The sequence below is a fragment of the Aphelocoma coerulescens genome, unplaced genomic scaffold (assembly GCF_041296385.1).
Source record: "Aphelocoma coerulescens isolate FSJ_1873_10779 unplaced genomic scaffold, UR_Acoe_1.0 HiC_scaffold_274, whole genome shotgun sequence".
Classification (NCBI taxonomy): domain Eukaryota; kingdom Metazoa; phylum Chordata; class Aves; order Passeriformes; family Corvidae; genus Aphelocoma; species Aphelocoma coerulescens.
Window position 1 is genome coordinate 4,194 of NW_027183618.1, and position 20,575 is coordinate 24,768.

A 20,575-nucleotide genomic window follows, 5' to 3' on the forward strand; every position below is an offset into this window, starting at 1 on the left:
CCACACTGTCCCATACTGGTCCATACTGGTCTGTACTGGTCTGTATTTACCAATACTGGTCCATACTGGTCCATACTGGCCCACACAGGTCTGTAGTGCCCCATACTGCCGTAGTCGTCCATACCGCCCCACACTGTCCCGTACTGGTCCGTACTGGTCCGTACTGGTCTGTATTGGTCTGTATTTACCAGTACTGGTCCATACTGGTCCATACTGGTCCATACTGGTCCATACTGGCCCACACAGGTCTGTAGTGCCCCATACTGCCGTAGTCGTCCATACCGCCCCACACTGTCCCGTACTGGTCCGTACTGGTCCGTACTGGTCTGTATTGGTCTGTATTTACCAGTACTGGTCCATACTGGTCCATACTGGTCCATACTGGCCCACACAGGTCTGTAGTGCCCCATACTGCCGTAGTCGTCCATACCGCCCCACACTGTCCCGTACTGGTCCGTACTGGTCCGTACTGGTCTGTATTTACCCGTACTGGTCCATACTGGCCCATACTGGTCCATACTGGTCCATACTGGTCCGTACTGGTGGCCCCGCGCGCGCCCCCCCCGCCCCAAGCCCCGCCCTCCCTCAAGCCCCGCCCCCACTCCGCGCTCCCATTGGCCCATTTCCTCGTGACGTCACAAAACCACGCCCCTCCACCAGCAGCTGACGGCGCTGCCGTTGAGGTCCCCGCCCCAATCCCGAAACGCCGCCTCCCATTGGCTGCCTCACCCTTCGCTCCTCCCTCCTCGCCCTCTCATTGGCCGCCTCCCCTCCCGCCCCGCCTCCCGCGCGCGCTGATTGGCTGCGACCCTGAGGGGAGGCCGTGAGGGCGGCCAAGATGGCGGCGGGGTGAGGCGGCGGCGATGGCGGCGATGTCCGGGGCGGAGGAGCGCGATGCCGGCGGCGGCCCCGCCGCCCCCGCCGCTCCTTCCGCCGCCCCGCCCGGCCCCGCGGTTCCGGCGGCGGTGGGGAGCGAAAGCGGCGGCGCCGAAGAAGCGGCGGCGCTGCTGCTGGAGGCGGGCGCCGACCCCGACGCGCCGCCCAAGAAGCGGCTGAGGGCGGCCGGGAGCGGCCCCGGCGGGGCTGAGGGGGCGGCGGGCAGCGTGAAGCTGGAGGAGCGCCTCTACTCCGTGCTCTGCTGCACCGTGTGCCTCGATTTGCCCAAGGCTTCCGTCTATCAGGTACGGGCAGCCCTCGGGGACACGGGGACGACGCCGCGGTGGCACCGGGACATGCCCGTGGTGGCACCGGGACACCCCCGTGGGGACAGGGAAACCCCTTTGGGGACAGGGACACCCCCTGGGGGACACTGGGACACCCCCCTGGGGACAGGGACACCTTTGGGGGACATTGGGACCCCCTTGGGGACACCGGGACACCCCATGGTGGCACCGTCACACCCCCGTGGGGACAGGGACACCCCCTGGGGACACCGGGACACCCCCTTTGGGGACAATGGGACACCCCATGGTGGCAAGGACCCTTTTGGGGACATTGGGACCCCCTTGGGGACAGGGACACCCCTGAGGACACCGGGACACCCCCCTGGGGATAGGGACCCCTTTAGGGACACAGGGACACCCCCGTGGGGACAGGGACACCCCTTTGGGGACACCGGGACACCCCACGGTGGCAGGGACCCTTTGGGGGACACTGGGACACCCTTTGGGGACAGGGACACCCCTCTGGGGACACCGGGACACCTTTGGGGACACCGGGACACCCCTTAGGGGGACACTGGGACACCCCTTTAGGGACAGGGACCCTTTTGGGGACACTGGGACACCCCATGGTGGCACCGTCACACCCCCCTGGGGACACCGGGACACCCCTTTGGGGACAGGGACACCCTTTTGGGGACACTGGGACACCCCTTGGGGACAGGGACACCCCTTTGGGGACACCGGGACACCCCATGGTGGCAGGGACCCTTTGGGGACAGGGACACCCTTTTGGGACACCAGGACCCCTTTGGGGACACCAGGACACCCCATGGTGGCAGGGACCCTTTGGGGACATTGGGACCCCCTTGGGGACACAGGGACACCCCTTTAGGGACAGGGACCCTTTTGGGGACACCGGGACACCCCTTGGGGACACTGGGACACCCTTTGGGGACAGGGACCCCTTTGGGGAGACAGGGACACCCCTGTGGAGACAGGGACACCCCTTTGGGGACACCGGGACACCCCACGGTGGCAGGGACCCCTTTGGGGGACACTGGGACCCCTCTGGGGACACCGGGACACCCCTTTGGGGACAGGGACCCTTTTGGGGACACCGGGACACCCCATGGTGGCACCGTCACACCCCCCTGGGGACACCGGGACACCCCTTTGGGGACAGGGACACCCTTTTGGGGACATTGGGACCCCCTTGGGGACAGGGACACCCCTTTGGGGACACCAGGACACCCCTTTGGGGGACACTGGGACCCCTTTGGGGACATTGGGACCCCCTTGGGGACACCGGGACACCCCTTTGGGGACACCGGGACACCCCATGGTGGCAGGGACCCTTTGGGGACAGGGACACCTTTTTGGGGACACCGGGACACCTTTGGGGACATTGGGACCCCTTTTGGGACACCAGGACCCCTTTGGGGACACCAGGACACCCCATGGTGGCAGGGACCCTTTGGGGACATTGGGACCCCCTTGGGGACACAGGGACACCCCTTTAGGGACAGGGACCCTTTTGGGGACACCGGGACACCCCTTGGGGACACTGGGACACCCTTTGGGGACAGGGACCCCTTTGGGGATACAGGGACACCCCTGTGGAGACAGGGACACCCCTTTGGGGACACCGGGACACCCCACGGTGGCAGGGACCCCTTTGGGGGACACTGGGACCCCTCTGGGGACACCGGGACACCCCTTTGGGGACAGGGACCCTTTTGGGGACACCGGGACACCCCATGGTGGCACCGTCACACCCCCCTGGGGACACCGGGACACCCCTTTGGGGACAGGGACACCCTTTTGGGGACATTGGGACCCCCTTGGGGACAGGGACACCCCTTTGGGGACACCAGGACACCCCTTTGGGGGACACTGGGACCCCTTTGGGGACATTGGGACCCCCTTGGGGACACCGGGACACCCCTTTGGGGACACCGGGACACCCCATGGTGGCAGGGACCCTTTGGGGACAGGGACACCTTTTTGGGGACACCGGGACACCTTTGGGGACATTGGGACCCCTTTTGGGACACCAGGACCCCTTTGGGGACACCAGGACACCCCATGGTGGCAGGGACCCTTTGGGGACATTGGGACCCCCTTGGGGACACAGGGACACCCCTTTAGGGACAGGGACCCTTTTGGGGACACCGGGACACCCCTTGGGGACACTGGGACACCCTTTGGGGACAGGGACCCCTTTGGGGATACAGGGACACCCCTGTGGAGACAGGGACACCCCTTTGGGGACACCGGGACACCCCACGGTGGCAGGGACCCCTTTGGGGATACTGGGACCCCTCTGGGGACAGGGACACCCCTTTGGGGACACGGACCCTTTTGGGGACATTGGGACCCCCTTGGGGACACCGGGACACCCCTTTGGGGACACCATCACACCCCCCTGGGGACAGGGACACCTCTTTGGGGACACCAGGACACCCCTTTAGGGACAGGGACCCTTTTGGGGACAGGGACACCCTTTTGGGGACACTGGGACACCCCCCTGGGGACACTGGGACACCCCTTTTGGGACAGCGGGACACCTTGGGGACAGCGGGACACCTTTGGGGGCACCAGGACACCCCTTTGGGGACAGGGACACCCGCCTGGGGACAGGGACCCCTTTGGGGACATTGGGACACCCTTTGGAGACAGGGACCCTTTTGGGGATACTGGGACACCCCTTGGGGACACCGGGACACCCCTTTAGGGACAGGGACCCCTTTGGGGACACTGGGACACCCCATGGTGGCACCATCACACCCCACTGGGGACACCGGGACACCCCTTTGGGGACAGGGACCCTTTTGGGGACATTGGGACCCCCTTGGGGACAGTGGGACACCCCATGGTGGCAGGGACCCTTTGGGGGACATTGGGACCCCCTTGGGGACACCGGGACTCCTTTGGGGACATTGACACCCCTCTGGGGACACTGGGACACCCCTTTGGGGGACAGTGGGACACCCCTTTAGGGACAGGGACCCTTGTGGGGACACCGGGACACCTTTGGGGACACAGGGACACCTTTGGGGACATTGGGACACCCCTTGGGGACAGGGACCCTTTTGGGGACACCAGGACACCCCTTTGGGGACACTGGGACACCCCTTTGGGGGACACCGGGACACCCCCCTAGGGACAGGGAGCCTTTTGGGGACACCGGGACCCCTTGGGGACACTGGGACCCCTTTGGGGACAGGGACCCTTTGGGGGACATTGGGACCCCCTTGGGGACACTGGGACCCCTTTTGGGGACATCAGGACACCCCATGGTGGCACGGACCCTTTGGGGACATTGGGACCCCCTTGGGGACACAGGGACCCCTTTTGGGACATTGGGACACCCCTTTGGGGGACACTGGGACACCTCTTTAGGGACAGGGACCCTTGTGGGGACACCGGGACACCTTTGCGGACACCGGGACACCCCTTTGGGGACAGGGACCCCTTTGGGGACACCAGGACACCCCCTTTGGGGACACCGGGACACCCCATGGTGGCAGGGACCCTTTGGGGGACATTGGGACCCCCTTGGGGACACAGGGACCCTTTTGGGAACACTGGGACACCCCTTGGGGACACTGGGACACCCCTTTAGGGACAGGGACCCTTTTGGGGACACCGGGACCCCTTGGGGACACCGGGACACCTTTGGGGACATTGGGACCCCTTTTGGGACACCGGGACACCCCTTTGGGGACAGGGACCCTTTGGGGGACACTGGGACCCCCTTGGGGACACCGGGACACCCCTTTGGAGACACCATCACACCCCCCTGGGGACAGGGACACCTTTGGGGACACCAGGACACCCCTTTAGGGACAGGGACCCTTTTGGGGACAGGGACACCCTTTTGGGGACACTGGGACACCCCTTTTGGGACAGCGGGACACCTTGGGGACAGCGGGACACCTTTGGGGGCACCAGGACACCCCTTTGGGGACAGGGACACCTTTGGGGACAGGGACACCCCCCTGGGGACAGGGACCCCTTTGGGGACACCAGGACACCCCATGGTGGCAGGGACCCTTTGGGGGACATTGGGACCCCCTTGGGGACACTGGGACACCTTTGGGGACACTGGGACACCCCTTTGGGGGACACCGGGACACCCCTTTGGGGACAGGGACCCCTTTTGGGGACACTGGGACCCCTTTTGGGGACACCGGGACACCCCTTTGGGGACAGGGACCCTTTGGGGGACACTGGGACCCCTTTTGGGACACTGGGACCCCTTTTGGGGACACCGGGACACCCCTTTGGGGACAGGGACCCTTTGGGGGACACTGGGACCCCTTTTGGGACACTGGGACCACTTTGGGGACACTGGGACCCTTTTGGGGACACCGGGACACCCTTTTGGGGACACTGGGACACCCCATGGTGGCAGGGACCCTTTGGGGACAGGGACACCCTTTTGGGGACACAGGGACACCTTTGGGGACATTGGGACCCCTTTTGGGGACACCGGGACACCTTTGGGGACAGGGACCCTTTGGGGGACATTGGGACCCCCTTGGGGACACCGGGACACCCCTTTGGGGGACACTGGGACACCCCTTTGGGGACAGGGACCCTTTGGGGGACACTGGGACCCCTTTTGGGACACTGGGACCCCTTTTGGGGACAGGGACCATTTTGGGGACACCGGGACACCCTTTTGGGGACACTGGGACACCCCATGGTGGCAGGGACACCTTTGGGGACAGGGACACCCCCCTGGGGACAGGGACCCCTCTGGGGACACCGGGACACCTTTGGGGACACCGGGACACCCCTTTGGGGGACACTGGGACACCCCTTTAGGGACAGGGACCCTTGTGGGGACACCGGGACACCCCTGGGGACACCGGGACCCTTTTGGGGACATTGGGACCCCTTTTGGGGACACCGGGACACCCCTTTGGGGACAGGGACCCTTTGGGGGACACTGGGACCCCCTTGGGGACACTGGGACACCCCTTTGGAGACACCATCACACCCCCCTGGGGACAGGGACACCTTTGGGGACACCAGGACACCCCTTTAGGGACAGGGACCCTTTTGGGGACAGGGACACCCTTTTGGGGACACTGGGACACCCCTTTTGGGACAGCGGGACACCTTGGGGACAGCGGGACACCTTTGGGGGCACCAGGACACCCCTTTGGGGACAGGGACACCTTTGGGGACAGGGACACCCCCCTGGGGACAGGGACCCCTTTGGGGACACCAGGACACCCCATGGTGGCAGGGACCCTTTGGGGGACATTGGGACCCCCTTGGGGACACTGGGACACCTTTGGGGACACTGGGACACCCCTTTGGGGGACACCGGGACACCCCTTTGGGGGACACCGGGACACCCCTTTGGGGACAGGGACCCCTTTTGGGGACACTGGGACCCCTTTTGGGGACACCGGGACACCCCTTTGGGGACAGGGACCCTTTGGGGGACACTGGGACCCCTTTTGGGACACTGGGACCACTTTGGGGACACTGGGACCCTTTTGGGGACACCGGGACACCCTTTTGGGGACACTGGGACACCCCATGGTGGCAGGGACCCTTTGGGGACAGGGACACCCTTTTGGGGACACAGGGACACCTTTGGGGGACACTGGGACCCCTTTTGGGGACACTGGGACACCTTTGGGGACAGGGACCCTTTGGGGGACATTGGGACCCCCTTGGGGACACCGGGACACCCCTTTGGGGGACACTGGGACACCCCTTTGGGGACAGGGACCCTTTGGGGGACACTGGGACCCCTTTTGGGACACTGGGACCCCTTTTGAGGACAGGGACCATTTTGGGGACACCGGGACACCCTTTTGGGGACACTGGGACACCCCATGGTGGCAGGGACACCTTTGGGGACAGGGACACCCCCCTGGGGACAGGGACCCCTTTGGGGACACCGGGACACCTTTGGGGACACTGGGACACCCCTTTGGGGGACACTGGGACACCCCTTTAGGGACAGGGACCCTTGTGGGAACACCGGGACACCCCTGGGGACAGCGGGACCCCTTTGGGGACACCGGGACCCTTTTGGGGACATTGGGACCCCTTTTGGGGACACCGGGACACCCCTTTGGGGGACACTGGGACCCCTTTGGGGACAGGGACCCTTTGGGGGACACTGGGACCCCTTTGGGGACACTGGGACCACTTTGGGGACACTGGGACACCCCTGGGCCACCAAGTGTCACCCCCTGGAGGTTTTTGTCCCCTCCAGGGCCACCAACCCCCCCCCAGGGTGTCCCTGTGCCCTCCTGGGCCACCAAACCCAGCCCAGGGGCCACCAAACCCCCCCCAGGGTGTCCCTGTGCCCTCCTGGGCCACTAAAAGCCCCCTCAGGGCCACCAAATTCGCTCCTCCAGACCTTCCCTGTGCCCTCCTGGGCCACCAAACCCAGCCCAGGGCCACCAAACCCCCCCCAGGGTGTCCCTGTGCCCTCCTGGGCCACCAAACCCCTGCTGGGGGCCACCAAACCCCCCCAGGGTGTCCCTGTGCCCTCCTGGGCCACCAAACCCAGCCCAGGGGCCACCAAACCCCCCCCAGGGTGTCCCTGTCCCCTTCTGGGCCACCAAACCCAGCCCAGGGGCCACCAAACCCCCCCCCAGGGTGTCCCTGTGCCCTCCTGGGCCACCAAACCCAGCCCAGGGGCCACCAAACCCCCCCAGGGTGTCCCTGTGCCCTCCTGGGCCACCAAACCCAGCCCAGGGGCCACCAACCCCCCCCCAGGGTGTCCCTGTGCCCTCCTGGGCCACCAAACCCAGCCCAGGGCCACCAACCCCCCCAGGGTGTCCGTGTGCACTCCTGGGCCACCAAACCCAGCCCAGGGCCACCAAACCCCCCCAGGGTGTCCCTGTGCCCTCCTGGGCCACCAAACCCAGCCCAGGGGCCACCAACCCCCCCCCAGGGTGTCCCTGTGCCCTCCTGGGCCACCAAACCCAGCCCAGGGCCACCAAACCCCCCCCCAGGGTGTCCCTGTGCCCTCCTGGGCCACCAAACCCAGCCCAGGGCCACCAAACCCCCCCCAGGGTGTCCCTGTGCCCTCCTGGGCCACCAAACCCAGCCCAGGGGCCACCAAACCCCCCCCCCAGGGTGTCCCTGTGCCCTCCTGGGCCACCAAACCCAGCCCAGGGCCACCAAACCCCCCCCAGGGTGTCCCTGTGCCCTCCTGGGCCACCAAACCCAGCCCAGGGGCCACCAAACCCCCCCCAGGGTGTCCCTGTGCCCTCCTGGGCCACCAAACCCAGCCCAGGGGCCACCAAACCCCCCCCAGGGTGTCCCTGTCCCCTTCTGGGCCACCAAACCCAGCCCAGGGGCCACCAAACCCCCCCCAGGGTGTCCCTGTGCCCTCCTGGGCCACCAAACCCAGCCCAGGGCCACCAAACCCCCCCCCAGGGTGTCCCTGTCCCCTCCTGGGCCACCAAACCCAGCCCAGGGGCCACCAAACCCCCCCAGGGTGTCCCTGTGCCCTCCTGGGCCACCAAACCCCTGCTGGGGGCCACCAAACCCCCCCCAGGGTGTCCCTGTGCCCTCCTGGGCCACCAAACCCAGCCCAGGGCCACCAAACCCCCCCAGGGTGTCCCTGTGCCCTCCTGGGCCACCAAACCCAGCCCAGGGGCCACCAAACCCCCCCCAGGGTGTCCCTGTGCCCTCCTGGGCCACCAAACCCAGCCCAGGGCCACCAAACCCCCCCAGGGTGTCCCTGTGCCCTCCTGGGCCACCAAACCCAGCCCAGGGGCCACCAAACCCCCCCAGGGTGTCCCTGTGCCCTCCTGGGCCACTAAACCCAGCCCAGGGGCCACCAAACTCCCCCAGGGTGTCCCTGTGCCCTCCTGGGCCACTAAACCCCTGCTGGGGGCCACCAAACCCCCCCCAGGGTGTCCCTGTCCCCTTCTGGGCCACCAAACCCAGCCCAGGGGCCACCAAACCCCCCCCAGGGTGTCCCTGGGCCCTCCTGGGCCACCAAACCCAGCCCAGGGCCACCAACCCCCCCCAGGGTGTCCCTGTGCCCTCCTGGGCCACCAAACCCAGCCCAGGGCCACCAAACCCCCCCCCAGGGTGTCCCTGTGCCCTCCTGGGCCACCAAACCCCTGCTGGGGGCCACCAACCCCCCCCAGGGTGTCCCTGTGCCCTCCTGGGCCACCAAACCCAGCCCAGGGCCACCAACCCCCCCCCCCAGGGTGTCCCTGTGCCCTCCTGGGCCACCAAACCCAGCCCAGGGCCACCAAACCCCCCCCAGGGTGTCCCTGTGCCCTCCTGGGCCACCAAACCCAGCCCAGGGGCCACCAACCCCCCCCCAGGGTGTCCCTGTGCCCTCCTGGGCCACCAAACCCAGCCCAGGGCCACCAAACCCCCCCCAGGGTGTCCCTGTGCCCTCCTGGTCCCTCCCAGTCCAACCCAGTTCCCTCCCAGTCCCTCCCAGTTCCCTCCCAGTTCCCTCCCAGTTCCCTCCCAGTCCCTCCCATTTCCCTCCCAGTTCCCTCCCAGTTCCCTCCCAGTTCCCTCCCAATCCATCCCAGTCCCTCCCAGTCCATCCCAGTCCATCCCAGTCCATCCCATTTCCCTCCCAGTCCCTCCCAGTTCCCTCCCAGTTCCCTCCAAGTCCCTCCCAGTTCCCTCCCAGTTCCTCCCAGTCCCTCCCAGTTCCCTCCCAGTTCGCTCCCAGTTCCCTCCCAGTTCCCTCCCAGTCCCTCCCACTTCCCTCCCAGTTCCTTCCCAGTCCCTCCCACTTCCCTCCCAGTCCCTCCCAGTTCCCTCCCAGTTCCCTCCCAGTTCGCTCCCAGTCCCTCCCAGTCCCTCCAAGTCCCTCCCAGTTCCCTCCCAGTTCCTCCCAGTCCCTCCCAGTTCCCTCCCAGTTCGCTCCCAGTTCCCTCCCAGTTCCCTCCCAGTCCCTCCCACTTCCCTCCCAGTTCCTTCCCAGTCCCTCCCACTTCCCTCCCAGTCCCTCCCAGTTCCCTCCCATTTCCCTCCCAGTTCGCTCCCAGTCCCTCCCAGTCCCTCCAAGTCCCTCCCAGTTCCCTCCCAGTTCCTCCCAGTCCCTCCCAGTTCCCTCCCAGTTCGCTCCCAGTTCCCTCCCACTTCCCTCCCAGTTCCTTCCCAGTCCCTCCCACTTCCCTCCCAGTCCCTCCCAGTTCCCTCCCAGTTCCCTCCCAGTTCCTCCCAGTCCCTCCCAGTTCCCTCCCAGTTCGCTCCCAGTCCCTCCCAGTCCCTCCCAGTCCCTCCCAGTTCCTCCCAGTCCCTCCCAGTTCCCTCCCAGTTCCCTCCAAGTCCCTCCCAGTTCCCTCCCAGTTCCTCCCAGTTCCTCCCAGTTCCCTCCCAGTTCGCTCCCAGTTCCCTCCCAGTTCCCTCCCAGTCCATCCCAGTCCATCCCATTTCCCTCCCAGTCCCTCCCAGTTCCCTCCCAGTTCCCTCCAAGTCCCTCCCAGTTCCCTCCCAGTTTCTCCCAGTCCCTCCCAGTTCCCTCCCAGTTCGCTCCCAGTTCCCTCCCAGTTCCCTCCCAGTCCCTCCCACTTCCCTCCCAGTCCCTCCCAGTTCCCTCCCAGTTCCCTCCCAGTTCCTCCCAGTCCCTCCCAGTTCCCTCCCAGTTCGCTCCCAGTCCCTCCCAGTCCCTCCCAGTCCCTCCCAGTTCCCTCCCAGTCCCTCCCAGTCCATCCCAGTTTGCTCCCAGTCCCTCCCAGTCCATCCCAGTTCCTTTCCAGTTCCCTCCCAGTCCCTCCCACTTGCCTGCCAGTCCCTCCCAGTCCAACCCAGTTCCCTCCCAGTCCCTCCCAGTTCCCTCCCAGTCCATCCCAGTCCATCCCACTTCCCTCCCAGTCTCTCCCAGTTCCCTCCCAGTTCCCTCCCAATCCCTCCCAGTCCATCCCAGTTCCATCCCAGTCCCTCCCAGTTCCCTCCCAGTCCCTCCCAGTTCCCTCCCAGTTTTCTCCCAGTTCCCTCCCAGTTCCCTCCCAGTCCCTCCCAGTCCCTCCCAGTTCCCTCCCAGTCCATCCCAGTCCCTCCCATTTCCCTCCCATTTCCCTCCCAGTCCCTCCCAGTTCCCTCCCAGTCCCTCCCAGTTCCTCCCAGTCCATTCCATTTCCCTCCCATTTCCCTCCCAGTTCCCTCCCAGTCCCTCCCACTTCCCTCCCAGTCCCTCCCAGTCCATCCCAGTCCCTCCCACTTCCCTCCCAGTCCCTCCCAGTTCCTTCCCAGTTCCCTCCCAGTCCCTCCCAGTCCCTCCCAGTTCCCTCCCAGTCCCTCCCAGTTCCATCCCAGTCCCTCCCAGTTCATCCCATTTCCCTCCCATTTCCCTCCCAGTCCCTCCCAGTTCCCTCCCAGTCCCTCCCAGTCCATCCCAGTTTGCTCCCAGTCCCTCCCAGTCCATCCCAGTCCCTCCCAGTTCCCTCCCAGTCCCTCCCAGTTCCCTCCCAGTCCATCCCAGTCCATCCCAGTCCCTCCCAGTTCCCTCCCAGTCCCTCCCAGTTCCCTCCCAGTCCCTCCCAGTCCATCCCAGTCCATCCCATTTCCCTCCCAGTTCCGTCCCAGTTCCCTCCCAGTCCCTCCCAGTCCCTCCCAGTTAAATCTGGGATTCATCCTGGGTTGGAATTAAGTCCAGGGGCCTCATTAACTCCGGGGTTTAATTAATCCCCGGGCGGGATCAAACCTGGGTTTAATTAAACCTTGGAGCTCGTTAAACCTGAGATTAATTAATCCCGGGGTGGGATCACATCCAGGGACTAATTAAACCAAGGAGTTAATTAAACCGGGGATTAATTAAACCGGGCATTAATTAAACCTGGGGTTAATTAAACCTGGAATTAATTAAACCTGGAATTAATTAAACCTGGGATTAATTAAACCTGGGATTGATTAAACCTGGCTTTAGTATAATTCACAGATGGGATCAAATTTGGGGTTCGTTAATCCCGGGATTAATTAATTTTATGGTTTGATTAAATCTGGGATTAATTAAATCGGGGATTAATTAATCCCCAGACCGGATCCAATCTGGGATTAATTAAATCTGGGATTATTTAAATCTAGGATTAATTAATCCCCAGACTTGATCCAATCTGGGATTTAAGTAAATCTGGGATTAATTAAACCTGGGATTAATTAAACCGGGGATTAATTAAACCTGGCTTTAATATAATTCACAGATGGGATCAAATCTTGGCTTCATTAATCCCAGGATTAATTAATTCTATGGCTTGATTAAATCTGGGATTGATTAAATCGGGGGTTAATTAATCCCGGGATTAATTGATTTTATGGTTTGATTAAATCTGGGATTAATTAAATCTGGGATTAATTAATCCCCAGACCTGATCCAATCTGGGATTAATTGATTCTGGATTTAATTAAATCTGGGATTAATTAATCCCAGACTGGGAAACGAATACAGGGATCTCATTAAATTTGGGATTAATTAAACCTGGCATTAATTAATCCTGGCGTTAATTAAACCTGGGATCTCATTAAGCCTGGGATTAATTGAATCTGGGATCTCATTAATCCTGGCATTAATTAATCCCAGACTGGGAACAAATCCAGGGATCTCATTAATCCTGGCATTAATTAATTCTGGCATAGGATTAAACCTGGGTTTAATTAATCCTGGGATCTCATTAAGCCTGGGATTAATTAATCCTGGGATCTCATTAAACATGGCATTAATTAAACCTGGCATTAATTAATCCTGGGATTAATTAAACCTTGGGATCTCATTAAACCCGGCATTAATTAATCCTGGGATCTCATTAAACCTGGTATTAATTAATCCTGGCATTAATTAAACCTTGGGATCTTATTAAACCTGGCATTAATTAATCCTGGGATCTCATTAAACCTGGTATTAATTAATCCTGGCATTAATTAAACCTTGGGATCTCATTAAACCTGGCATTAATTAATCCTGGGATCTCATTAACCCTGGGATTAATTAATCCCAGACTGGGAACGAATCCAGGGCTTCGTTAAACCTGGCATTAATTAAATCTGGCTTTAATTAATCCTGGGATTAATTAAACCTTGGGATCTCATTAACCCTGGGATTAATTAATCCCAGACTGGGAATGAATCCAGGGATCTCATTAAACCTGGGATTAATTAATCCTGGGATCTCATTAAGCCTGGCATTAATTAAACCTTGGGATCTCATTAAGCCTGGCATTAATTAAACCTTGGGATCTCATTAAACCTGGCATTAATTAATCCTGGGATTTCATTAGCCCTGGCATTAATTAATCCTGGGATCTCATTAACCCTGGGATTAATTAATCCCAGACTGGGAATGAATCCAAGGATCTCATTAACCCTGGGATTAATTAATCCTGGGATCTCATTAAGCCTGGCATTAATTAAACCTGGGATCTCATTAACCCTGGGATTAATTAATCCCAGACTGGGAATGAATCCAAGGATCTCATTAACCCTGGGATTAATTAATCCTGGGATCTCATTAAGCCTGGCATTAATTAAACCTTGGGATCTCATTAAGCCTGGCATTAATTAGACCTTGGGATCTCATTAAACCTGGCATTAATTAATCCTGGGATTTCATTAACCCTGGGATTAATTAATCCCAGACTGGGAATGAATCCAGGGCTTCGTTAACCCGGGCATTAATTAAATCTGGGTTTAATTAATCCTGGGATTAATTAAACCTTGGGATCTCATTAACCCTGGGATTAATTAATCCCAGACTGGGAATGAATCCAAGGATCTCATTAACCCTGGGTTTAATTAATCCTGGGATCTCATTAAGCCTGGCATTAATTAAACCTTGGGATCTCATTAAGCCTGGCATTAATTAAACCTTGGGATCTCATTAAACCTGGCATTAATTAATCCTGGGATTTCATTAGCCCTGGCATTAATTAATCCTGGGATCTCATTAACCCTGGGATTAATTAATCCCAGACTGGGAATGAATCCAAGGATCTCATTAACCCTGGGATTAATTAATCCTGGGATCTCATTAAGCCTGGCATTAATTAAACCTGGGATCTCATTAACCCTGGGATTAATTAATCCCAGACTGGGAATGAATCCAGGGATCTCATTAAACCTGGGATTAATTAAACCTGGGATCTCATTAAACCTGGCATTAATTAGACCTTGGGATCTCATTAAACCTGGCATTAATTAATCCTGGGATTTCATTAACCCTGGGATTAATTAATCCCAGACTGGGAACGAATCCAGGGATCTCATTAAACCTGGGATTAATTAAACCTTGGGATCTCATTAAGCCTGGCATTAATTAATCCTGGGATTTCATTAGCCCTGGCATTAATTAATCCTGGGATCTCATTAACCCTGGGATTAATTAATCCCAGACTGGGAATGAATCCAGGGCTTCATTAACCCTGGCATTAATTAATCCCGGGATTAATTAACCCTGGCCCTAATTAACCCTGGCCTCTCATTAACCCTGCCATTAATTTGGGGAATTTCCACCTTTTTTTGGGAATTTCCATGGATTTTTTGGGAATTCCTTTTTTTTTTTGGGAATTTTCCACCTTTTTTTGGGAATTTCCTTTTTTTTTTGGGATTTCCCATCGATTTTTGGGGAATTTCCACCTTTTTTGGGGAATTCCCATCGATTTTGGGGGAATTTTCACCTTTTTTTGGGAATTCCCATCTTTTTTTTGGGGATTCCCATCGATTTTTTGGGAATTCCCCTTTTTTTTGGAGGAATTTCCATCGATTTTGGGGGAATTTTCACCTTTTTTTGGGAATTCCCATCTTTTTTGGGGGGAATTCCGATTTTTTGGGGGTGATTCCCAACCTTTTTTGGGAATTCCCATTTTTTTTTGGGAATTTCCATCTTTTTTTTGGGAATTTCCATGGATTTTTTGGGGAATTCTCACCTTTTTTTTGGGGAATTTCCATGGATTTTTTGGGAATTCCCACCTTTTTTTTGGGAATTTCCATCGATTTTTGGGGAATTTTCACCTTTTTTGAGAATTCCCATCTTTTTTGGGGGAATTTCCATGGATTTTTTGGGAATTCCCTTTTTTTTGGGGAATTTCCCACCTTTTTTTGGGAATTCCCATCTTTTTTTTGGGGATTCCCATCGATTTTTTGGGAATTCCCCTTTTTTTTGGAGGAATTTCCATCTTTTTTGGGGAATTCCCACCTTTTTTTGGAGGAATTCCCATCTTTTTTTGGGGGAATTTTCACCTTTTTTTGGGAATTCCCATCTTTTTTGGGGGGAAATTCCGATTTTTTGGGGACGATTCCCAACCTTTTTTGAGAATTCCCACCTTTTTTTTGGGAATTCCCATCTTTTTTGGGGGGAATTCCGATTTTTTGGGGGTGATTCCCAACCTTTTTTGGGAATTCCCATTTTTTTTTGGGAATTTCCATCTTTTTTTTGGGAATTTCCATGGATTTTTTGGGGAATTCTCACCTTTTTTTGGGGAATTTCCATGGATTTTTTGGGAATTCCCACCTTTTTTTTGGAGGAATTTCCATCTTTTTTGGGGAATTTCCATTTTTTTTTTGGGAATTCCCACCTTTTTTTTGGGAATTCCCATCGATTTTGGGGGAATTTTCACCTTTTTTTTGGGAATTCCCATCGATTTTGGGGGGAATTTCCACCTTTTTAGGGAATTCCCATCTTTTTTGGGGGGGAAATTCTGATTTTTTGGGGAAGATTCCCAACCTTTTTTGAGAATTCCCATCTTTTTTTTGGGAATTCCCATCGATTTTTTGGGGAATTTCCACCTTTTTTTGGGAATTCCCATCTTTTTTGGGGAATTCCCCTCGATTTTGGGGGAATTTTCACCTTTTTTTGGGAATTCCCATCGATTTTTTTGGGAATTTCCACCTTTTTTTGGGGAATTCCCATCTTTTTTTGGGAATTTCCATGGATTTTTTGGGAATTCTTTTTTTTTGGGGGGGGAATTTTCCACCTTTTTTTGGGAATTTCCATTTTTTGGGGGGGATTTCCCACCTTTTTTTGGGGGAATTTTCACCTTTCTTTGGGAATTCCCATCGATTTTTTGGGAATTCCCATCTTTTTTTGGGGGGATTTCCCACTTTTTTTGGAGGAATTCCCATCGATTTTGGGGGAATTCCCACCTTTTTTTGGGAATTCCCCTTTTTTTTGGGAATTTCCATCTTTTTTTTGGGAATTTCCATGGATTTTTTGGGGAATTCTCACCTTTTTTTGGGGAATTTCCATGGATTTTTTGGGAATTCCCACCTTTTTTTTGGGAATTCCCATCGATTTTGGGGGAATTCCCATCTTTTTTGAAAATTCCCATCTTTTTTTGGGGAATTTCCATGGATTTTTTGGGAATTCCCTTTTTTTTGGGGAATTTCCCACCTTTTTTTGGGAATTCCCATCTTTTTTTTGGGGATTCCCATCGATTTTTTGGGAATTCCCCTTTTTTTTGGAGGAATTTCCATCTTTTTTGGGGAATTCCCACCTTTTTTTGGAGGAATTCCCATCTTTTTTTGGGGGGAATTTTCACCTTTTTTTGGGAATTCCCATCGATTTTTTTGGGAATTTCCACCTTTTTTGGGGGAATTCCCATCTTTTTTTGGGAATTTCCATGGATTTTTTGGGAATTCTTTTTTTTTGGGGGGAATTTTCCACCTTTTTTTGGGAATTCCCATCTTTTTTTTGGGGATCACCATCGATTTTTTGGGAATTCCCCTTTTTTTTGGAGGAATTTCCATCGATTTTGGGGGAATTTTTACCTTTTTTTGGGAATTCCCATCTTTTTTGGGGGGAATTCCGATTTTTTGGGGGTGATTCCCAACCTTTTTTGGGAATTCCCATTTTTTTTTGGGAATTTCCATCTTTTTTTTGGGAATTTCCATGGATTTTTTGGGGAATTCTCACCTTTTTTTGGGGAATTTCCATGGATTTTTTGGGAATTCCCACCTTTTTTTTGGAGGAATTTCCATCTTTTTTGGGGAATTTCCATTTTTTTTTTGGGAATTCCCACCTTTTTTTTGGGAATTCCCATCGATTTTGGGGGGAATTTCCACCTTTTTAGGGAATTCCCATCTTTTTTGGGGGGGAAATTCTGATTTTTTGGGGAAGATTCCCAACCTTTTTTGAGAATTCCCATCTTTTTTTTGGGGAATTCCCCTCGATTTTGGGGGAATTTTCACCTTTTTTTGGGAATTCCCATCGATTTTTTTGGGAATTTCCACCTTTTTTTGGGGAATTCCCATCTTTTTTTGGGAATTTCCATGGATTTTTTGGGAATTCTTTTTTTTTGGGGGGGGAATTTTCCACCTTTTTTTGGGAATTTCCATTTTTTGGGGGGGATTTCCCACCTTTTTTTGGGGGAATTTTCACCTTTTTTTGGGAATTCCCACCTTTTTTTGGGGGAATTTTCACCTTTCTTTGGGAATTCCCATCGATTTTTTGGGAATTCCCATCTTTTTTTGGGGGGATTTCCCACTTTTTTTGGAGGAATTCCCATCGATTTTGGGGGAATTCCCACCTTTTTTTGGGAATTCCCCTTTTTTTTGGGAATTCCCATCTTTTTTTTGGGAATTCCCATTTTTTTTGGAGGAATTCCCATCGATTTTTGGGGAATTTCCACCTTTTTTTGGGAATTCCCATCGATTTTTGGGAATTCCCTTTTTTTTTTGGGATTTCCCATCGATTTTTGGGGAATTTCCGCCTTTTTTTTGGGAATTCCCATCTTTTTTGGGGAATTCCCATTTTTTTGGGGGAATTTCCATCGATTTTTGGGGAATTTCCCCCTTTTTTTGGGAATTCCCATCTTTTTTTGGGAATTCCCATCTTTTTTTTGGGAATTCCCATTTTTTTGGGGGGATTTCCCATTTTTTTTTGGGAATTCCCATCGATTTTTGGGGAATTCCCATTTTTTTTGGAGGAATTCCCATCGATTTTGGGGGAATTTTCACCTTTTTTGGGGAATTCCCATCTTTTTTTGAGAATTCCCATCGATTTTTGGGGAATTCCCACCTTTTTTTGGGAATTCCCCTTTTTTTTGGAGGAATTCCCATCGATTTTTGGGGAATTCCCATCTTTTTTTTGGGAATTCCCATCGATTTTTGGGGAATTTTCACCTTTTTTTGGGAATTCCCATCGATTTTTTGGGAATTCCCCTTTTTTTTGGAGGAATTCCCATCTTTTTTGGGGGGAAATTCCGATTTTTTGGGAGAATTCCCACCTTTTTGGGGGCGATTCCCAACCTTTTTTGGGAATTCCCATCTTTTTTTTGGGAATTCCCATCGATTTTTGGGGAATTTCCACCTTTTTTGGGGGGAATTCCCATCGATTTTTGGGAATTGCAATCAATATTTGGGGAATTCCCATCGATTTTTGGGAATTCCCATCTTTTTTTGGGAATTCCCATCGATTTTTGGGAATTCCCATCTTTTTGGGGGGGAAATTCCCTTCTTTTTTGGGAATTCCCATTTTTTTTGGAGGAATTCCCATCAATTTTGGGGGAATTCCCACCTTTTTTGGGAATTCTCCTCTCTTTTTTCGGGAATTCCCTTCCAATTTTTTTGGGAATTCCCATCTCTTTTTTTGGAAATTCTCCTCTATTTCCTTGGAATTCTCCCCTCAATTCCTTGGAATTCTCTTCCATTTTTTGGGAATTCCTCTCAATTTCTTGGAATTCCCATCTTTTTTTTGGGAATTCCCTTCCATTTTTGGGGAATTTCCGTCTCTTTTTTTTGGGGAATTTCCGTCTCTTTTTTTTTGGGAATTCCCCTCAATTCCTTGGAATTCCCCTCTATTTTTTTAGGATTCCCATTTATTTTCTTTGGCATTCCCATCTTTTTTCTTGGAATTCTCCTCAATTTCTTGGAATTCCTCTCAATTTCTGGGAATTCCCATTTATTTTTCGGCATTCCCATCTTTTTTTTGGGAATTCTCCTCTATTTTTTGGGAATTCTCCTCAATTCCTTGGAATTCCCCTCAATTTTTTGGGAATTTCCTTCCATTTTTTAGGAATTTCCGTCTCTTTTTTTGGGATTTCCCCTCAATTCCTTGGAATTCCCCTCAATTTTTTGGGATTCCCATTTATTTTTTGTGGAATTCCCACCTTTTTTTCTGGGAATTCTCCTCTATTTCCTTGGAATTCCTCTCAATTCCTTGGAATTCCCATTTATTTCTTGGCATTCCCATCTTTTTTCTTGGAATTCTCCCCTCAATTCCTTGGAATTCTCCTCAATTCCTTGGAATTCCCATATTTTTTTGGGAATTCCCATTTATTTCTTGGCATTCCCATCTTTTTTTCTGGGAATTCTCCTCAATTCCTTGGAATTCCCCCGAATTCTTGGGAATTCCCCTCAATTTTTTGGGAATTCCCTTCCATTTTTTGGGAATTCCCTTCCATTTTTTGGGAATTTATATCTCTTTTCTTTGGGAATTCTCCTCTATTTCCTTGGAATTCTCCTCTCTTTTTTGGAATTCCCTTCTTTTTTTTGGCATTCCCATCTTTTTTTCTGGGAATTCTCCTCAATTTCCTTGGAATTCCCATCTTTTTTTGGGAATTCCCATTTATTTTTTGTGGAATTCCCACCTTTTTTTCTGGGAATTCTCCTCTATTTCCTTGGAATTCCTCTCAATTCCTCGGAATTCCCATATTTTTTTGGGATTCCCGTTTATTTCTTGGCATTCCCATCTTTTTTTTCTGGGAATTCTCCTCAATTCCTTGGAATTCCCCCGAATTCTTTGGAATTCCCCTCAATTTTTTGGGAATTCCCTTCCAATTTTTGGGAATTTCCATCTCTTTTTTTGGGAATTTCCGTCTCTTTTTTTTTTGGAATTCTCCTCTATTTCCTTGGAATTCTCCTCAATTTCTTGGAATTCCCATTTCTTTTTTGGAATTCCCTTCTTTTTTTTGGAATTCCCTTCTTTTTTTTGGAATTCCCTTATTTTTTTTGGGATTCCCTTCTTTTTTTGGGGATTCCCATCTTTTTTCTTGGAATTCTCCCCTCAATTCCTTGGAATTCCCATATTTTTTTGGGAATTCCCATTTATTTCTTGGCATTCCCATCTTTTTTTCTGGGAATTCTCCTCAATTCCTTGGAATTCCCCCGAATTCTTTGGAATTCCCCTCAATTTTTTGGGAATTCCCTTCCAATTTTTGGGAATTTCCCTCTTTTTTTGGGAATTTCCGTCTCTTTTTTTTTTGGGAATTCTCCTCTATTTCCTTGGAATTCTCCTCAATTTCTTGGAATTCTCCTCTCTTTTTTGGAATTCCCTTCTTTTTTTTGGAATTCCCATCTTTTTTCTTGGAATTCTCCCCTCAATTCCTTGGAATTCCCATATTTTTTTTGGGGATTCCCGTTTATTTCTTGGCATTCCCGTCTTTTTTTTCTGGGAATTCTCCTCAGTTCCTTGGAATTCCCCTCAATTTTTTGGGAATTTCCTTCCATTTTTTAGGAATTTC

At 53.9% G+C, this 20,575-nt stretch overlaps 1 protein-coding gene across 1 annotated transcript in view; it reads left to right on the forward strand.

Moving 5' to 3' along the window:
- Nucleotides 1-822: 822 nt before the first annotated feature.
- LOC138101393 (zinc finger TRAF-type-containing protein 1-A-like) overlaps nt 823-20,575 on the forward strand; it is a 58,757-nt gene continuing 39,004 nt past the window's right edge. The window contains exon 1 of the mRNA XM_068999197.1: nt 823-1,181. Coding sequence (XP_068855298.1) covers nt 864-1,181 — 318 coding nt within the window. The 5' untranslated portion in view covers nt 823-863. The remainder of the gene's footprint in view (nt 1,182-20,575) is intronic.